This window comes from Misgurnus anguillicaudatus, chromosome 2 (genome assembly GCF_027580225.2).
Source record: "Misgurnus anguillicaudatus chromosome 2, ASM2758022v2, whole genome shotgun sequence".
Lineage (NCBI taxonomy): Eukaryota > Metazoa > Chordata > Actinopteri > Cypriniformes > Cobitidae > Misgurnus > Misgurnus anguillicaudatus.
The window spans coordinates 51,880,367-51,901,359 of NC_073338.2; the positions used below are offsets into that span (position 1 = coordinate 51,880,367).

General features: G+C 38.0%; 1 protein-coding gene across 2 annotated transcripts in view; it reads right to left on the bottom strand.

Annotated features, from left to right (window-relative positions):
• LOC141349030 (receptor-type tyrosine-protein phosphatase mu-like) overlaps positions 1-20,993 on the bottom strand; it is a 218,549-nt gene that overhangs the window by 14,803 nt on the left and 182,753 nt on the right. For both annotated transcript variants that reach the window (XM_073857824.1, XM_073857819.1), the window contains 5 exons: positions 15,221-15,257; positions 8,339-8,436; positions 3,516-3,632; positions 1,068-1,222; positions 734-869 (listed from right to left, as the gene is read on the bottom strand). In XM_073857824.1, the coding sequence (XP_073713925.1) occupies positions 734-869; positions 1,068-1,222; positions 3,516-3,632; positions 8,339-8,436; positions 15,221-15,257 (543 nt within the window). The remainder of the gene's footprint in view (positions 1-733; positions 870-1,067; positions 1,223-3,515; positions 3,633-8,338; positions 8,437-15,220; positions 15,258-20,993) is intronic.

Genomic DNA, 20,993 nt, shown 5'->3' on the forward strand with positions numbered 1-20,993 from the left:
CATTTTTCAACACGTAGCAGCTTTACAATGTATTTAAAATAGGATGATTATTTTGTTAGAAGTTGAGCTACAAAACAGATACAGTAAGCTGTAATACTGTATTATTATGTTAATTTTAATCATGTATTGTTTAATTATTCTAAAGTCCCACTAGGGACTGACATTAAGAATTAGCCTCGGCTAAAATGTTGTAGTATGTAAAATGAGCTTATGTAACAATTGTCTCTACTCAAATAAACTTAAATAAAAAATAAAAATAATAAAATAAAATAAAATTTGCACAAAAATAAGAACAAGGCTAAAGTGGCAATATTTATGCCTTGCCTGTGCGTGTGATTTAATATTATAATATTATCTGTTTTCACTTTTCTAATGATACAATTTCAAAGTTCAGGTATTTTTGCAAAGAATAATAATAAATACATAAACAATACATTTCTGTACAACTAATTTAAGTTAAATGTATTTTTTCTATGTCAGTTTTAGTTTAGTTTTTTTGTTTCAATTAATCATTTTAGTTCCTCATCTTAAACTTATTTCAGTTTTTTGCAAAATTAACATTTCTAATTATCATTTACTTCAACTTTAGACAAAAAATAGACCTATATTTTATTTGATTCCAATTAACAAACAAGTTTTAATAGTTTTAGTTAAAATAATAACCTAGTAGCAAATTAAGTCAAACTAGTGGCTTAAATTTAGTAGTAAAGGTCAAGGGTCAGAGAAGCAATACCTCCGTTTGCACCATGTTAACCCGGCGTGAACGCAGCTCCCTCACGCAGTTGTAAATGTCCACGACGCCCTCTCTCTCTGCCATGTCCAACATGATGTCAATCACAATAAAGCAGCCTGTTCGCCCCGCCCCTGCACTGTAGGGTGACCAATCAGAACAGAGATGAAGACCAAAAGAGCAGAGAAATCTTCTCAAACACTCAAATGATACTAAGCTCTTTTTAATAATAATATTCAATCACTCAAATACCAACACATCTATATCAAATGAATATTACCTATAAGGCAAAATATGATACAATATTTAAGAGCAGAACATAACTATGACATCATACCTGCAGTGAACCACGATTGGTCCAGCGTTCGTTGGCGATTTGGCTTTAACCCTGCGCACGAATCCCAGCAGACCCGTAGCGTGATATGGGACGCCGTGATCCGGCCAGCCGGTGAAATGAAATTGGCTGATCTCGCGAATCTCGTGGGCTCCTCGCTGGAGACGATCAGACAGGGAGAGAAACTCAGATACGACACCTGCGCTGCTTCATAATAATTACACTGTGTGCACCTGAGTGTTACTAATGGACATCACACCTGCCGCATCTCCGTTTACACGCTTTATATGTTCAGACAATTTACTGAAATGTACCGAGATCAACCAGAGGATACAGCTGGATTAGATCTGCAGGTTTATGTACAGAAAGGGATGAATTTACATCAAAGTACGTCTATTCTGAAAGGGTCAATCCAAACCTGTTCAATTTTATCCTGTGTAACACAAATAAATAATGCTTTAATATCTGGTTTGGTGGATTTAATATAATAGCTGAACATTATGCTTCCTCCATAAAGCATCATGTGTGTCAGCTGATCATATTTCATAATTTAAGTATTAAAGACGCTGGTTAATAAAGGTTTAATTTCCTATAATATCAGTGAATTTGTACTTGTTTAATTGTTGTTGCGTTTATAAAATTAGTATGAACCACAAAGCAATCATCTGTTTTAAGGTAAGCGGGAAACTAAGGTTTTTATTACTGTAACAACGCATGTATATCACTTTCATATCATAATGACTTACTCACTGTTGTAGTACTCCAGACTTGGACTCGGTCTCGAGACCATATTTTAATGGTCTTGGTCTTGTCATGGACTCGTGAGCATTTTGACTCGGTCTGGACTCGTACTCGAATACATTTGGAATCGGACTTATTCTCGAGTCCACACGAGTCCCTTTTAAAATATATATTACTGTTTCTTTAGACTGATGTAAGATTGACACAAACCGTGATTGGTGAATTTTTTTTCGCATCAGACTGGTGCGAGGTTAGATGATCAGACCTGAGGAGGTTTTTGCACTGCCATGACTTTTACCTCATGGCAGTGCAATAACACACACCGGTCCAGTGAGATTTAAGCATTAGGTAAGCCACTGTTACCCAAAATGGTACACATAATTCCAGCAGTAAACAAGTCAGCACAATATTGTAAATTTAGTCTAGATATATTTCTGTATTATTTATATATTTTTATTTATTTATATCTTAGAAGAGAAATTATTATGTGGTTGGTGATAATCATTAATACCATAATAACATTTATTTATTAATTTACATTTTCAAATATACAGTATTGTGCAAAAGTCTTAGGCCACCATGCCAAATTTAGATTTGTTGTTTTTGCAATTTTATAGTGATCATATATAATTGTATAATAAACCTTCTCTGGTCTCGGTCTTGACTCGGACTCGAATGAGCTGGTCTCGAATACAACACTCACTTATTTATTTTGTTAATAATGAATAATGTTAATTCTCATCAAAAGATCAAGTTTGAAGATTAAAATGAGTTTATTAATCTGTGGCAAAATTTCCTCACCAGCACATCTCGAATTAGTTTTGTTTGCTTACATTTTCACATCTAATGATGTTTTATTATTTAAAAGCTGCAAAACTCTTTTTATTGAAGGCTTAAAAATTTCAAAATCAAAAATATTATATTAGTAAAAGTCTGTAGTAGTGTGTGGCTTTTGCACTTTTAAAAGTAAATATCTACACGTGAATACCTTAATTGAGTGCCTTATTTAGCTATAATAAGTGAAAAAAAATTATATTTTATGTTTTTATCCAATTAATCGATTAATCGAGAAAAAAGAATCGCCCGATTAATCAATTATGAAAATATTAGTAAGTTGCAGCCCAAATGATATCTACAGCAGTAGAGGCAGCACAACTATAACAATATGTCTATTACCCCACCAACCCACTTTGAAGCGTTACATAACTGCAGTGTAAAATTAAACCGAGGCAAAGTAAAGCGAGCCAACCCAGCAGGCATTTCAACATTGATTCACTGTTGAATCAACGTCAAGGACAAGGTTGAATCAACGTTGAATTACCTTTTGATTTTGCAAATTGATTCAACGTTGAACAACAACTGACATTTCAATCAAATTTCAACGTGGATTTTTAAGCGTTTTATTAACCTTTTGCAACCGTCTTGCAGTAACTGTTGTATCAACATTGTTTCAACATTAAAACAAGAACTGACATTATTTCAACCACATTTCAATGTTGAAGGTCGGTCATATGCCCGCTGGGAACCCGAGTCATACCAAGCATTGGAAAAGCACTGTAACAGTGCAAAACAAAGTATTACATTTGTATAATGTAATATTGTTTTTTGTGTTCCCTCCTGTCTTCATGTTGGCTTTAAACATCATGATGGTGATGACAGAGAGCTGATTTCTGGGTAAATGTAGTGTCCTGCTCAGTAAAAGAGTCTCACCTTCTCTACAGCGAACGTTCTGATGACGTATTCTGACAGCAGCTGCGTCTCGATCAGCGTCACCTTTACATCTCTGTAGATCTCAGTGTCATCCGGCCAGTACTTACAGCATTTCACCTGACATCAAACACACACAGGGTTAAGAAGTTAAGATGTGTAAGTTTAACACTTTATTCAGGTAAAATCTTCATACTCAAGCCAGAGATATTACACAAACACACGTGTTAATCTTTAGCACACGGATCACATGTTCTCAGTCATCAGCTGATTCGAGCCGACAGTCTCATCTGACCTTTACTTTAAACCGTGACAGCTCTCGCTTTCAAATGTCACCTGATCACATCAATTCAACTTAACCTGAGGTGAAGTACTCATGATAGGCGTGATTAACAGATTTATTGATTGTGAACTCTCTGGCTTTCAGATCAATGTTGTGAATAAGACAGTAATGGAGTAGCGCTCATCTGAACAGCATTACATCTGATTGATTAGACTTCTGAAACTATACAAGCAGTTGACCGCAGTTAAGCTCTCATCTGACAAACAGACTGATGATACCAAAGTCATTTACAAACACACTTCAATGTGCTGAAAGACACTCATGCATGTAACTATTTACTATAGTATTTGTAGTAAGCACAAACAGAAGCATGAAGCATAGTTGGGCCAACAAAACAATTTGAAAAATTATTAAATATTTTATCACGTTAATGATGAATTAATTTGTTAACGTGTTTAACAGCCCCGATTAAAACATTAATATTACAAGTGACTTGGTACCATCAAAACATTAAGGGCCAGATTTACTAAACGGGGCAAATTAGTGTGAACGCGCAATTCCAAAAAAAAACGCTGATGGGGGTGTTAATATCTGCGGGTTATTTACTAAAAAAAGCACAAATTAACTAACACAGGCAAAACAGCTGATTTTCATAATGACCAAGGCAATCTACTAAGAGCAGTGCAAATTAGTTCAGGGTCGAAAATAATCAGAGCTGATGAGGTGCAGGTGATCTACTAACACCTGATGTGCTTGAGTTCAGCACCACCGAGATCTCAGATAAAAATTCGAGTTGTGAAATGCCAACTAACAAAGCCACAAAAAAAAGAAAATTTACAAGAATTTTTGAAACACCTGCTATTGTGTGACTTCTAGTGACTCCTATTTTTTTCTCCAGCAAATAAAAAATAACATAGCTTGGGAAATGGAAAGAAATATTTTTGAATAATATGTTCCTCTGGCAATCCAAATAAACGTGTGGAAAAAAATCCTCTGCCTTGTACCACACGCTCTCAATCATTCAAATAATCTCTTCTTATAAAATTTGCATCTGATAAGGAAACTCCTAGAAATGCATATGCAATAAAGACAGTTGCAAAAATAATCGGACCACACCTTTTCAAAGCATCCTTAGTTAATCATGACAGTCGTTATTTGACGCCAACATGATGGTTTGCACTGCCGCAAGCTGTTAGTAAATCTGGCCCTTAACGTGTTGGTCAAATTAAAAGAGCAGGTTGAGGTAGGAAATATCCTAAATCTAAGTTGTTGGGAACTTAGCATTAGCTTTAGTGTTTTTGGACTGTGGAAGGAAACTGGAGTACCAGGAGTGAACCCACACTGACACGGAGAGGACACACAAACACCATACAGAAAGACCTCCCGATGTAGACAAGACTCAGACCGGAGACCTTGCTGTGAGGTTACACTGCTACCCACTGGGCCACCCCAGTAGTCTAGTTAAAATACACATTTGAAAGTAATTCCTGTAAAAAAAACCTCTGACACAAACCCACTGAGATTTGGATGAGAATGAGTCAGTTTGAGCGCATCAAATAAAACCTTGTTATATGAAAATGTAATCTTCTCAGCAGAGAATAAAAAGAAAAGAACTGCTAATAATCCTCACGTGGAATCGACTGGAGAAAAAACATCATCACAACATTTATGACAACATGATTACAAAAGTCACTTTACAGTATGATAACTAGCGAGACGACGGCACGCTGAAGAGAAAATGAGGCGGTTACACAGAGAATTATGACACTTCTGTTATTCTGAGAGATACATCGAGCGAGGAAATGTAATACTCTCCTCCATCATTACAGCCCAAATCTGATTGGAGAACAGAACGGCACAGATGAGTATCTCCCACTGAGACCCTTGAGATGAAGAAACTCAGCTCGGGTTCCACTGGGATTATATTAAAGAAAAACTATCATATTATTTCAGCAATTAGGATGAGATGTGTCTGTGTGTGTGTGTACAGACCAGGCTGTCCTGAAATTTGTTCTCAAAAACAGAGAAATCAAATTTTGGTGCTCACTAGTTAAAAAAATCTTAAAAATCCACCAAAATATCAGCTAAAGAATGTTGAATGCTGTGTACAGTAACATTAAGCAAACATACATTGTTAAAGGTATGAAAAGTAGACTGGCCGGCCGGCAGGCAAGCAGACAGACAGACAGGAGTCTAGGGAATTTTTGTATCTTTGCTACAGAATTATGGTAAGTGTGAGCAGTTAGATGAGAGAAAGTGCTGACCCAGAGACTGAATGTGCTGGGTTTGGTTAAATTTAGTTAGGTTTAGAAAAAACATCTACAACAATAGTATAAAGGCTCTGTCAAGAAAAACTAAACATGAATAGAGACACACAACTGAAAACACAGTCTATCAAACACACATTGGTTTCTGAAGTTTGTTTCCTGCGAACACACAGACCTGCTCTCTCTCATTTTCATCATCTAATCTGCAGCAAATACTCAAGAATGCCCAAGATGAGTTTGCACCCAGATGTGCGATGAGTTTATGGGTCTTCAGGGGGGAAAGCCCCATTGTCCAGACATACAGCGACTACATTAGTTCAGCATCATATAGCAGACAGACTGCCACAGACGGCTCACAGCACCAAACATCTGAACTGCAGAACGACAACACTGAGAGGCAGTGACAGAAAATGAGAGATAGTGAGGCACAGAGAGGCACATAGAGATATAGATAAACATCCTGACAGAAACTGAGAGGCACTGTAAGACACTAAAAGGCACTGAGAGGCACCAAGAGACACAGAGAGGTACTGAGAGACATAGAGAGCCACGGAGAGGCACATTAGGAGACACTGAGAGACACTAAAAGGCACTGAGAGGCACCAAGAGACACAGAGAGGTACTGAGAGACAGAGAGAGTCACGGAGAGGCACATTAGGAGACACTGAGAGACACTAAAAGGTACAAAGAGACACAATGAGATAAGCTGAGAGACACCAAGAGGATGACAGAGAGGCACAGAGAAAAACTGAGAAGCACAGAGAGGCAAAGATGCACACAGAGACGCAGAGACAAAAAGGCACAGAGAAACACTGAGAGGCACGAGAGAAACAAAGAGGCACAGAGAGACACAGAGAGACATAGAAAGACACAGAGAGGCACAGAGAGACACTGAGAGGTACAGAGAGGCAAAGAGACACAGAGAAACGCAGAGAGACAAAAAGGCACAGAGAAATACTAAAAGGCACAGAGAGAAACAAAGAGGCATAGAGAGACACAGAAAGACACAGAGAAACACAGAGAGGCACAGAGAGACACTGAGAGGTACAGAGAGGCAGAGAGGCAAAGAGGCACAGAGAGATGCAGAGGGACAAAAAGGCACAGAGAAACACCGAGAGGCACAGAGAGAAACAAAGAGGCACAGAGAGACACAGAAAGACACAGAGACACAGAGAGACACTGAGAGACACTGAGAGGTACAGAGAGGCAAAGAGGCACAGAAAGACGCAGAGACAAAAAGGCACAGAGAAACACAGAGAGACACTGAGAGGCACAGAGAGGCAAAGAGACACAGAAAGACGCAGAGACAAAAAGGCACAGAGAAACACTGAGAGGCACAGAGAGACACAAAGAGACACTGAGAGGTACAGAGAGGCAAAGAGGCACAGAGAGATGCAGAGGGACAAAAAGGCACAGAGAAACACCGAGAGGCACAGAGAGAAACGAAGAGGCACAGAGAGACACAGAAAGACATAGAAAGACACAGAGAGACACTGAGAGGTACAGAGAGGCAAAGAGGCACAGAAAGACGCAGAGACAAAAAGGCACAGAGAAACACTGAGAGGCACAGAGAGACACAAAGAGGCACTGTATGGCACAAGGAGACAGAGAAACACTGAGAGAAACAGAGAGAAACACTGTGAGACACAGAGAAACACTGAGAGACACAGAGAAACACTGAGAGACACAGAGATGCACTGAGAGGCACAAAGAAACACTGAGAGGCACAGAGAGACAAAGAGAGGCACAGAGAAAGACTGACAAAGAGAGACACTGAGAGGTACTGAAAGATATTTAACTAATAAACCAACTCAGATTTTTTATTTTGTCCTTATACACACTTCAGTTCATCAGCAGCAGCTATTAAATTTCTTTTGTATCATATTATAACCTCAGTAATGATGTTATTGTCACATGATATCATCAGCAGTCTGTCTGTATAAATGGACGGTCTTATAATGAGCTCTATTGATTAGTTTCCAGCCAGTTCACATTGATGAAGCCCAGGATGGATCATTTACTCAGCGAGATCCTCTGGGAGCCCATCTGCACACGACCTGAACCTCACAAACTGATGGAGGAGTGGATCAGATTCACATCAGCCAATCAGTCTCACAAACACACACGCACGCACGCACGCACACACACAGACACACACAGACACACACACACACACACACACACGCGCACACATGCACGCACTCACACTCTGAAATCACTTTAACATTCTCATGACTCCAGACATTTGACTTTTAACACACAAGCTACACACTCACCCTGCCAACTTCTACTAGATTGGTCACCATGACGATGGTTGCGGTGTTCTCCTGCCAGACCATTCTCCAGAAGTCCACAACGGTTTCCTGCATGGGTCCTGTAAAGACAATACTTTATGAGTAATGAAATATATAAAGCTTTACTGCAGTTATACTGACAAAATAAACCATGAGAGGACATGTGTTACAAAGACACAGTACAGCTGGTGTTCAGCAGAATGTTTTACCACAGTAAATCACTGTCATTCACTGACTCACAAAAAATTATTGCAATTACTAAAATATTATTTTGCTAATTCACTATCTAAGTATACATAATAATGTAGGCAGGACATATGATATTAGGGAAGTCGATCACAACTTCCTGTTCATGATTCTGACTTCAATGACACTGTTTTGGGATGAGTTATACTTTTGTGATGAAGAAATATGAGTAAGGGTGATTTGGCTGAACTGTTTCACTATGTGTCCAAACACAGCCGATCATGAGTTATAGCTTTAAGTGCTCGTTATAGTTGTGTGTAGGTCCTATGGCATAGCCGCAACGGCATAGGTTCCGCATTGGTTTTCATGTATACTTTTGTGTTGTCTTCCGCGTCAATGTGCAAACACGCGCGCAGATTAGTCAGTATCCACGCGTGTAAACACAGTAGCAGCGCGACCGTCAAAGAAGAAGAAGCTTGGCAACTTAACACACAAATAAAGAAGAAACAGCAACTTGTTGTGTATGATGTGAGAAGAGCAGCAATGATGGAAGTAAATAAACAGTGACTTTTGTTGCAGTTTGAGTTAAATCACTCCTCAACTTGGCTCATCTTTGTTTTCACTGTCGCAAATGAAAATACCTATGACGCAGTTTTTTTCCCTGAGGGGAGGGGTTCTGCTGGACCAATCACAGCGCTTTTGGTCCGCGTAGATCTGACGCGCTGTTAAAATTTTTGCGAGGTGCACGTCAGGCTACGCACAGGCTACGCCCAGGCTACGGATAGCCTACGCAGTAGCTATGGCGTAAAACTTACACACGACTATAAGTCGGGCTTTAAGGTTTCAATTAATTTGATATTCTATTGCACACAGTAAAAGTTTGGTTAGATAAAATATCAGGGGAGACAGACAGTAGACAGGACATATTTGGTTTGGTTTATTATTTATAAAGCAAATTTTTACTGTCACGAGGACAGACCAAAGTGCTGTACAGACTGTAAAAAAAAAATATACATAAAAATCAATAAAACTAAAAAATTGAATGTCAATAAAAATCAAGCACATGAAGTGGGCTAATCGGCTGGTGATACCCTCAACAAATCCAATTCAACCCTCAAGTTATAGAAGTGCTTCAATAAAGAGGATCTAAAAATTGATAAAGAGGAGGCCTCACAAACTACTAAGAGAAGATTGTTCCATAATGGTGGAATGGAAAAGGCCCGATCACATATTTCCGAGTGAAATGGAATATCACACGAGCAAAACAGTGGGTGTGACTTTGTTTATCACTGTGAATTGATTGAATACAGAATGCCGTCAAACTGACGTCATCAGAGAATGATCGACACAAGCGGAGGTACATTTTAAGATTTTGATTAAAGTTTATGAGGGCACATGAATTAAAAAAAAAGTAATGACTCACATCATGGTAAACAGTTTATAATAAATGAAGACTGCAATATTTCATAAAAAAATAAGACTTGTTAGTTTAGATTTTTATGGACACAAATTTTCATTTTCATTTGTATTTGAAGTATTTGGTTGAGATGTCAGGTATGTGTTGACATTCAGGTAGCACGAGTTCATCTAATGTGTAGTAATATTAAACCTTAATTTCTCACAGTCTCTGACTCCTCAAATGCCTTCACTCCCACTCTGTCTCTGCCCACACGCCCCAGGGGATTATGGGTAATATTTCCCAGCATAGTGGGAGGCAACCAGGACATCTGCTGAGTGGGTTTGCGTTGATCTGCAGCACTTACCAGCGCACGGCCAACAACGTGTACAGACAGACGAGTAACGCCACTGACAGCGTGACAGAGATGTTTCCAGAAACTTCATTGTCTCACACATCTCTACCAAACACATTCTGGATTAGCAGATTTTACATTTGAGATTCAGAGAAGCAAATAATCTCTAAAGTGGGTCTGTTTGACGCTGAAGTCCGGCTGTCATCTTTGAAAAACTCAAAAACTAAATAAGCACACATGACAACATTATTTACTACTGGTCAAAAATTGCCAATATTTTTTTTCACACCCTGTTTTTTTATTAATTTGACTACTTGAGTAGAATACTTGACTCATATGGGGTCATTTTATTATCATCTTTCAATCCATTTTGCTCCCATAAATTCTTGAATTTGGCTTTGTTTATTGAACCACCAAAAATGTGTGCATTGGCATTCTTTGGGTCATACAATGGGATTAGTTACTGTTTGTTTTAAACACATTTAACAATCAAACTTTATCTTTCGGTCACATTTTGGTCAGACAACTTCGGTCAGAAAAAAGGTCATGTACTGCAAAAAATGACTTCTTAGTATTTCGGTCTTGTTTTCAGTAAAAATATCTTTAATTAAGCAAAATGACCTAAATTTTAAGTGAAGTTGTGCTTAAAACAAACAAAAAATGCCATTTTTAAAATTAAGTGTTTAAGGAAAAAGTTCAAGATTTTTTTCTCACCCCATTGGCAGATTTTTTTGGTTTTGCTTGCTTTAAACACAAATTCACTTAAATTTGATATTTTTTGTCTAAAAACTAGACTTATTATTTTCTTAGATTATTTTGCTCATCAAGAAACTTCATCTTGATTTAAGAATTTTTTGATATTTGTACTGAAAACAAGATAAAAAGGTCATTTTGTGCAGGGTGGTATAAACTGGTTCAGTTCCATCATGTTGCCACTGACACAGAGTCCAGCGATATGGACACTGAACAGTAACTCACATTTAGTGACTGACATTTAAAAAAAAACATTCATACAATATAAATAAATGTGCTTTAATTTAAAAATACCTTTCCAGGAAAATGAATCTGCTACTAACTTGCTTGCAAAGTTTTATAAAGGAGAAAACTTTATGCTGAAGTCTGAAGATTCTGCCAAAAAAGGGTGGAAACTGCTCACACAAACCCGCATCACAAACCTCAGCTGTCGACAGCTGCTGACAGACACTTCTGGAAAACTACCACTTTTCATCTGATGTATTCGAGTGTGTGTGTGTGTGTGTGCTGAATTCTCCTATAACAGCATAATGTAAAGTGACTGATAGACACAAAGTGTGTGCTCATTAATTTTACATGTTAGTGACAGTCATACACACACACCTGGTCTGGATCATAACATTGGTTTATCTGTTGGGAAACATGCGAGGGTGTTGCTCAGGTGTTCAGAGGAGTTTTAAGCATGTTGCTAGAAGATTGCTAGATGATTAATAATGTATTGACATTTGTAAGTCATGCTGTAGAGACCACCAGAGTTTACTCTGTTTTTACTCCATCTATCTAATAACTGAGAGCTCAAGCTGCTATCGAAGGATCAGTTCATATCTGTGTGTGTCTGTGTGTATCCATGTTTTCTTTTGAGCTTTAGACCAGCGGCTGTCAGTCCAGCTGAGCTTCATACACACTTCAGTTTTCATTAAAGCAACAGTTCATCTAAAATGATCGATTCTGTTGTCATTGACTCGCCTTTCAAACCCACATCACTTTCTATAGTGAAACAGCACACAGGTGTTGCTTACAGAATATTCACACGGCTAAATTACACAAGAGTGACTGACTGACTGAGTAAGTGAGTGAGTGATATATGTTTAGATTTAAAGGAACACACTAACATTTAACGCACACAAGCAAACACACACAATCTTTCACACTTTCACTCTTTCACTCACTCACTCTTTCACTCACTCACTCTTTCACTCACAAACTCATTAACACTCTCTGTCACTCTTTTACTCCCTCCCTCCCTCCCTCCCTCCCTCCCTCACTCACTCACTCACTCACTCTTTCATTAATTCATTCTTTCACTTGCTTACTTTTTCATATATATACACACTCAATCACTCTTTTACTCACTCGCTTAGTCACTCTTTTACTCACTCACTCACTCACTCACTCACTTATTCACTCCTTCAATCATTCTTTCACTTGCTCACTCTATCACTCATATACGTATACACTCCATCACTCTTTCACTCACTCACACACTCACTCTTTCACTCACTCACTCACTCACTCACTCACTCACTCACTCACTCTTTCATTAATTCATTCTTTCACTTGCTCACTTTTTCACTCATATACATACACACTCCATCACTCTTCCACTCACTCACACACTCTCTCTGTCACTTGTTCACTCACTCACTTATTCACTCTTTCAATCATTCTTTTACTCACTCACTCTTTCACTCATATACGTACACACTCCATCACTCTTTCACTCACTCACACACTCTCTGTCACTCACTCACTTGCATGCATGCACGCACTGTCACTTTTTCACTCACTCACTCACTTCCTTCCTCACTCCCTCACTCTTTATTCATTCATTCTTTCCCTTGCTCACTCTTTCACTCATATACATACACACTCCATCACTTTTTCACTCACTCAGTCATTCTTTTACTCACTCACTCTGTCACTCCTTTACGTACACACTCCATCACTCTTTCACTCACTCACTCTTTCACTCACTCACTCACTCACTCACTCACTCACTCTTTCACTCACTCACTCACTCACTCTTTCACTCACTCACTCACTCACTCACTCACACATACTCTCTCTGTCACTTTTTCACTCACTCGCTCGGTGACTTTTTACTCGCTTACTCACTCACTCACTCACTCACTCACTAACTCTTTCAATCATTTTTTCACTCACTCACTCACTCACTCACTCACTCACTCACTCACTCACTCACTCACTTTTTCCACTCATATACATACACTCACTCACACTTTCCCTCACTCAACCACCCACCCACCCATTCACTCACTCACTTATTCACTCATTCTTTCACTCACTCACTCACTCACTCACTCACTCACTCACTCACTCTTTCACTCACTCACTCACTCACTCACTCTTTCACTCACTCACTCACTCATTCTTTCACTCACTCACTCACTCACTCACTCACTCACTCTTTCACTCACTCACTCACTCACTCTTTTACTCGCTCACTCACTCAATTTTTTACTCATTTTTCACTCTTTAACTCATTCTTTCACTCGCTCACTCACCTTTTCACTCAGTCACTCAGTCTTTCACTCGCTCACTCACTATTTCACTCACTCACTCTTTCACTCATTCTTTCACTCACTCACTCACTGTTTCACTCATATACATACACTCACTCACTCTTTCACTCACTCACTCTTTCACTCACTCACTCTTTTACTCGCTCACTCACTCAATTTTTCACTCATTTTTCACTCTTTAACTCATTCTTTCACTCGCTCACTAACTTTTTCACTCGGTCACTCAGTCTTTCACTCGCTCACTCACTATTTCACTCACTCACTCTCACTCATTCTTTCACTCGCTTAATCACTCACCCACCCACTCTTTCACTCATTCTTTCACTCGCTTACTCACTCTTTCACTCACTCGCTTACTGACTCACTCATTGACTCACTCACTGACTCATTCACTCACTGACTCACTCGCTTACTCACTCACATACATACATACACACCCCCTCATACACACACTGTCGCTCGCTCACTTACTCGCTCGCTTACATACACACACACACACACACACACACACAGTCACTTCCTCACTCACTCACATACGAGTATATGACTCATATAAGAGTTTTTTTCTCTCATTGAGTATAAAGTGAGGCTCTTTTATCCCATCATATCTCTCCACACTGACAGTTCATACATTATTCTTCTATAAGCAGACAGAGGTAAAAATCTCCCATCATCCTCCTCACAGTTCGACCTCTCCACTGTGTCTCAGGACGAATTCTGTCCCGCGAGTCACTGCTGCTAAGAGAAAGTCTGTCTGTCTGACTGTCTTGCTCTCATGTCAAACTTACAATGAAAATGATCAATTATTTATATATTGCAGAGAACATCAATATTTTCTTTCTTGCTCTGGTGTCATGGCCGTCCTGAGGGGAAGTGTCCTCATGTCTACTTCCTGTCCACTTTCAGTTTGGCATACATAGATTGATCTAAATGAATCAAGAGATCTTTACAATAATTAAATCTTGACTGTTACTATGGAAAGATGTGCAGCGTCTCATGAGAGATAAAAGGCATCATACAGGTAGAGATGAATCCTCAAGCATTCTCACACACATTTAATTCAATCTTTACTAATCTCATTTAAACTGAAATCTGAGAGAGGGAGAAACAAGACACACAAGGAGAGAGTGATGGATGTTTACGTCTGCTGTGGACTCTTGTGGATGTGCTTCTGTGTTTGTTATAATTGAGACACAGAGGAGAAATGCATGCAATGCTCTGATAAACACATAATTATGCAACTCCCCACTCCACACTGGCAGATTGAGATGGCGCACACACACACACACACACACACACACACACACACACACACACACACACACACACACACACGCATACACACACACAGTGAAGGTATCAATGAGGCATTCATCAGCTTTAACCCGCGAGGTCACGGCTGAGCCCTCTGCAGACCAGATTAGTCGAGTGACAAACGTGCGCCTCTTAATCTATTTATTTAATATGCCGCCCGTGTGCCGCCCATCTCAACCAGACCTGATTTATTGCTGAGAAGACGAGAAGGGCACACAAACACACACCAGCCAAACTCAGTGTAAGTGAATAAGACCCTGTGGACTAAAGCCATCTGCCTCCAAAAACACACATGAAGTGATGTCTAAGACTCTTACCTTGTGTAGCAATGTAGTGGTTCGGTCTATGATAGCCCTGAAAGACAGAGAGATCACATATAAAAGATATTGTCATAAAAAAACTAATTCTATTGAAATGATGTTATGCATGTAAATACTATGAAATAAATCCATGTTAACACATCAATGATGCATGCTGGGTTTTCAGAAACTAATTTTAGCTAATTTTGCCCTTCATGACAACTGTGAGGGGATGTTTTTTTTGTAACTCATCCGTTTAATTATATTAAGCCTTAAAGTTCTGCATAATTAGGGGCGTGGCCACTTGAGTGATAGGTGCAGTGACTCCTATATTTAAGGAAGGCGACACTCGTTTACCCTGTAATTATAGGCCTATCAGTGTCCTACTTATAATATCAAAGGTTTTTGAAAAACTAGTGGCCGAACAAATTATTGATTATCTTAATAATAGTTCCTTCCAATTACATCTGATGCAATTTGGTTTTAGGGCAAATTACTCAACAGAAAGTGCAATTTGTTACTTTACAGAAAAGGTAAAAAAATTAATTGATAAAGGTGGTGTGATAGGGGCTGGATTTCTTGATTTACAGAAAGCATTTGACACTATAAACCAAAATAATGTCTTGCATAAATTATATGATTTTAATTTCTCAAAACATTCTGTAAATTTGATCAAATCTTATCTTTCTTCTCGTTGTCAATAAGTAAAAATTGATAATTGTAATTCTAATTTAGTAGGTCTATCAACTGGTGTACCGCAAGGGTCAATATTGGGCCCAATTCTCTTTAGCTTGTACATTAATGATTTACCCAAGGATTGTGAATAATGTAATATCTTAATATATGCTGACGATACAGTCATCTTTACACACAGTGAAAATTCAGAAGAGGTAGCAAAAAAGTTGACAGACGTTATGATAAAAGTTACATCCTGGCTTAATCAGAGTTTTTTGAGGTCAAATGTGTCAAAAACAGTTGATATGGTTTTTTCTAAAGGACATAGGCCTAATATAAAGCATGACATTTTTATTTCAGGAGAAAGACTACATGTTGTATCAGAATGTAAATATCTAGGGGTACATCTGGACTCCTGTCTTAGTTTTAAAATTCACATAAAAAAAAGTTTGCAAAAAGATTAAGTTTAACCTGGTCAATTTTAGGTTTATTAGAAATTGCTTATCAAATGAGGCAGCAAAGATATATTTCCACTCAATGATTCTTTCTCAGGTCACATATTGTTTGACAAGTTGGTCGAATACACATTAGAATCACTATATAAACAAGCACTTACATTTTTAGATAAAAACAATTTAGCTTTCATTATTGTAACATTTTAAATAAGTATTTGTTTAATTGGGAAAATCTAATCAATTTTAAAAATTGTTGTTTAGTTTATAAGATTATGCATGATATGGCTCCTCTTTCTTTGGCTTATTTAAATCTATTGAAAACAGAATTACAAGAGGTGCTATTAGAGCAGATTGTATAATTCCACGTAGGAGAACAACTTTTGGTCAAACTGTTTTTTCATTCAGAGCTTCACATCAGTGAAATGCTGTACCTCACTCAATTAAAGAGTGCTCATCATTCATCTCTTTTAAGCTTAATCTTAAGAAATGGCTTCTTCATAACCAACATTGTGAACATTAATGTTGCTACTTTTATTATTATTCTTATTAGTATTACCTATAATATTAAATTTAGTATAGACCTGTTGTATTTATTTAATTGTATTTAATAGAGGTGTTCATGCATTTTAATTGTTGGTTGTAATGTATTGTTGTATTGTTGTAATGTTTAACCATTTTTTTTTAGCTTGGAGCCCAATAACATCTGGCAAAAGGCACTACCAATGAAAACTTTTACATTTACATATACGATTGTTAATTAATGTACACTGTCCCTTTTCTAAATAAATAAATAAATGAAATGAAAAAAAAAAAAATGGGTGAACTGCCACTGCTGTCACTAGAGTCGAGCTAGATGGGTGTGGTTTCAGCAACCAGCCACCTCAGCTTCTCCCACGTCCCGCCTTTTTACCAATTTTCGGTTATCCGTGAATGATACGCGGGGACGCACGGCCAAGATGGCGACATCAAACACCACCTACTTTAAGCTTCGAAAACGACTTTCAGAAACCTATGGGTGACGTCACAGACACTACGTCCATTTTTTTACAGTCTATGCATTATATGTTGCTTGCAAAACTAATCGTTACAGAGTTACCTCAGATCAGATTTCTAAAGAAACAGATGGTGTTGGCTAACTGAACCCTGCTCACCAGCCAAACCTTGAACTCCTTCAACATCAACACAGCCTGCAGTATTTCTGTCATCTAAGTATTTAACACTCTTCTGATTCAGTCCTTTAAAACAAAACCATCATCAGACTTTCAGCTGGGATCTGCTTTCTTCTCTTATGTGCTGACTGTAATCTCAAAAGTATTACAAAGAGCACAATGAGAATAAAGGAGTGCTTAATCTGAGCTAAACAACATGTCACAGTAAGATAACACAAGAATACAAAATGAAAAGACATAAAAGTCTTTATGAACCTAACAGGAATCATTACTGTGAGAAACAGGATGGGTTTTATTTAAATAAGAGTTTGGATTTACTGATGTAAACCAACTATATGATTCATTTTGTTTATATTACACGTTTATCATTTGCTTAGCCAGGTCGGATTTCGCAAAGAAATATAACTTGAACTTTGGACAAAAGCGTCTGCTAAATGACTAAATGAACTTGAAGCATTTATTGCATGATTACGTCTGTAAACAGAAAGACGAGGAGCCAAGGCGAATACTATATCACACGTGTGTTCTGCTGCAGATGGGGAAGAGTTTGTAGTTTGGTTAACAGTTGCTAAGAGTTTAAATGTACAATGATGGGAACGTATATTCTGTAACCTTTTAAATGACGATCATCTGGGGAATATGTAAACACGTAAGCATGTGAACAGGTAAACAATTGCAATGCTTTCGTTTAGTCAGAAAAACACGGCAGATATATTACATGTTCAAATAACCTTTTTTTACCACTCGTACAAAAAAATTGCTCCACAAATAACTGCAATTTTACATTTTAAACCGAGAGGGTGTAAGAGAGGCTAAAGCTACTGAGCTTTAAAAATGTATGTAACCCTTGTTCCCCGAGAACGGTCCCTTGCATCTAAGCGCATTGTCTAAAGCACACGGCGCACAGTCTAAATGGGCTTGTCCGATTCCACTTTTGCTAATTTAACGACGGGAAAAATAGTTTTTTGCACCAAACGCACAGCCTAAAAGGGTTGTTCCTATCATCGTAATGAGTAATAAGTGTGTTTTGGGGGTAACGTGCAATAAACCAATGAGAGTCTCAGCTCTCATCCCCTTTAAAAGCCATTTGCGCTGGCATTATGTCTAATCCATATTTAGAAACGGAATTTGTAAACTGAAAATATAAGCAGAGGAAGAAGAACCCATTAAGAATAATGTTAAAAAATTGTGTTGTTTAATTTTATTGAAATTGTTATTTTTTGGATTAAAACCTTTAAAAGCCGTTTTCTTTTAGTCATGGAAGTACAAATAGCAGGCTTTTAATTGCTGTAAATGTATTGATATCCTACATAATCATTGTAATCTCTTAAATAATTAGCAAATATGCAAGAAAAGGTTTGTACTCTAAAAATACAAACAAGAGATAAAGAATTTACAAACGTACGGAGAGCCGAAGTGTTTCAGTACTCGGACAGCGCCATGATTTTTTTTTAAAGCATTACTTAAAATGTTTCTCATCTCACCATATCCGCAGGTACAGAGTCATCATATACAATAAAAAACATTTAAAAATAGATGCATTTGTTTAAAGCAAAACATTTAATTACTTACCAGGTTACAGATGAAGCAGCTCTTTACGCCTTTTACATTCAATCCTTTAATCTTTCATAAATCTTTCATAAATTTAAAAGCGTTTTTGTGCTGCTGCGCATTAATGTACGTGATAAGCAAACTCGCGTTGTCGGCCCGTTTATATGCGCATATTACGAACTCGCTCTTTAAATAACAAAAAAATTAAGTAGTCTATTTTAGTAGCCACAAAATAGCAACATGCCAACAATGTGCCTGAACACACCTCATTTTCAGACCAGAACGCCCATGGGTGCAAAAGTGGGCGCAAATGCATTTGCTATTTAAACAACGTGGCGTTAAACGTGAACATGATAATTGCGCAGGGTTGAAACTAGAAAAAGACACTTGCGTCGTGCATTGCGCCAGGTGTATGATAGAGGCCTTTAAGTTTGACTTCTAATGCAGTTATCTACAAGTCAATGGTTTTAAGTTATTTTTGGTAAATAATGTTTCTATAAAGATAAATCACAGCAAACAAGAACAAAACATCTCAAACGTGTTCCGGATTTTACTCTTTATAACCTTAACCGATGTATAAAAATGCACGCGCAAAGCATTTTTAGGAAACAAATGTATATAAAAATGATTTAAGAGATGCTCTATTGGCCACCCAAACAAACAGATCCATCTAAAACAAACTAGGAAGACAAAGACACAAAGCCGTGCGGCAAGCAAACAAAGACAAATGTGATAAAACATAAATACATTTGGTGGCAGGCGAGACTTTATTGGCTGGAGAGATGCTTAAAAGGCTTTTGGAGAAGAAAAACAGCCTCCATCGCTTCACTTATCAGCGTGAGGAGCGGCTAAGTACCTCAGCAACAGCAAATCTCTTTTAATAATGAAGCCCTTCAATATGCAGATACTCTTTGTATCTAATAACCAGCATACGCTTTGTGAGGAACATCTCCTGAACGAGCCCAACATAAAGTACAATAAACCCACCGAGAGAAAGACAGATGAGTAAATAATTGACGCGTGTGCATCGGCGAAGCGGCCGTTCTGCATTATGCATCAGGATTTGTGGAAGTGTCTTAAACTCTGCTAATAACCAGCGCTGACAAATGAAGCTATTAAAAATACAGGAGCGAGAAAAGAGCAGAGATTTAATGTACAAAGTGCCAAGAAACACTAAGAATATCTACAGTTAGAATTAAGGTTGTAAATATGTTGAATTAAGGTGGCTTGTGAAGTCGCATTGGTTTAGGATATTATTTAATATAACTGTGATTGTGTTTGGCTGAAGAAAGAAAGACATAAACATCTTGGATGACACGGAGGTGAGTTAATAATCCATACATTTTCATTTTAGCGATGGGATTTTCTTTTAAACAAAAAGGTCCAATGTGGCTAAATGATGCTGCAAATGATCAGTCACGTTGTATTCACTAAACACAGCTGATATCTGTCATAGTGTTGCACTGCATCATGAGCACTTCATCAATTGTTTTCACTGTAAACACATCAGCTTCAGTAACAATGTTGGATCTATTTGCTCCGTACAATTTATGCACAGAAAAGCAGGCTGTAAACTTTATTTAAAGCAAATGCCAGCAAGTATTCAATGAATGATAGAGAAGATTCTTATATCTGCACACACAGTGATTTCAGTCCATGTGCTTACATCTGAGCACTGTGAGAGTTTAAAGCAAGAAAAACAGTGAGTTGAAGAGCATCAAAGACAACCCAACATGACTTTCAGCACAGATTCATCTCTCTGTCCACCCTGCATCCATTTATTGAAGCTGAAGTCTCCTGCACTGACATCACTTCCTCTATAATTTACACTGCTCAGCTTCTGCAGGTGTCCAGCGGGAGTACAAGTGTGTACAGTATGTGTGTGTGTGTGTGTGTGCGCATGAGCTTCTGTGAGTGTGTGCATGAGTTTGTGTGAGTGTG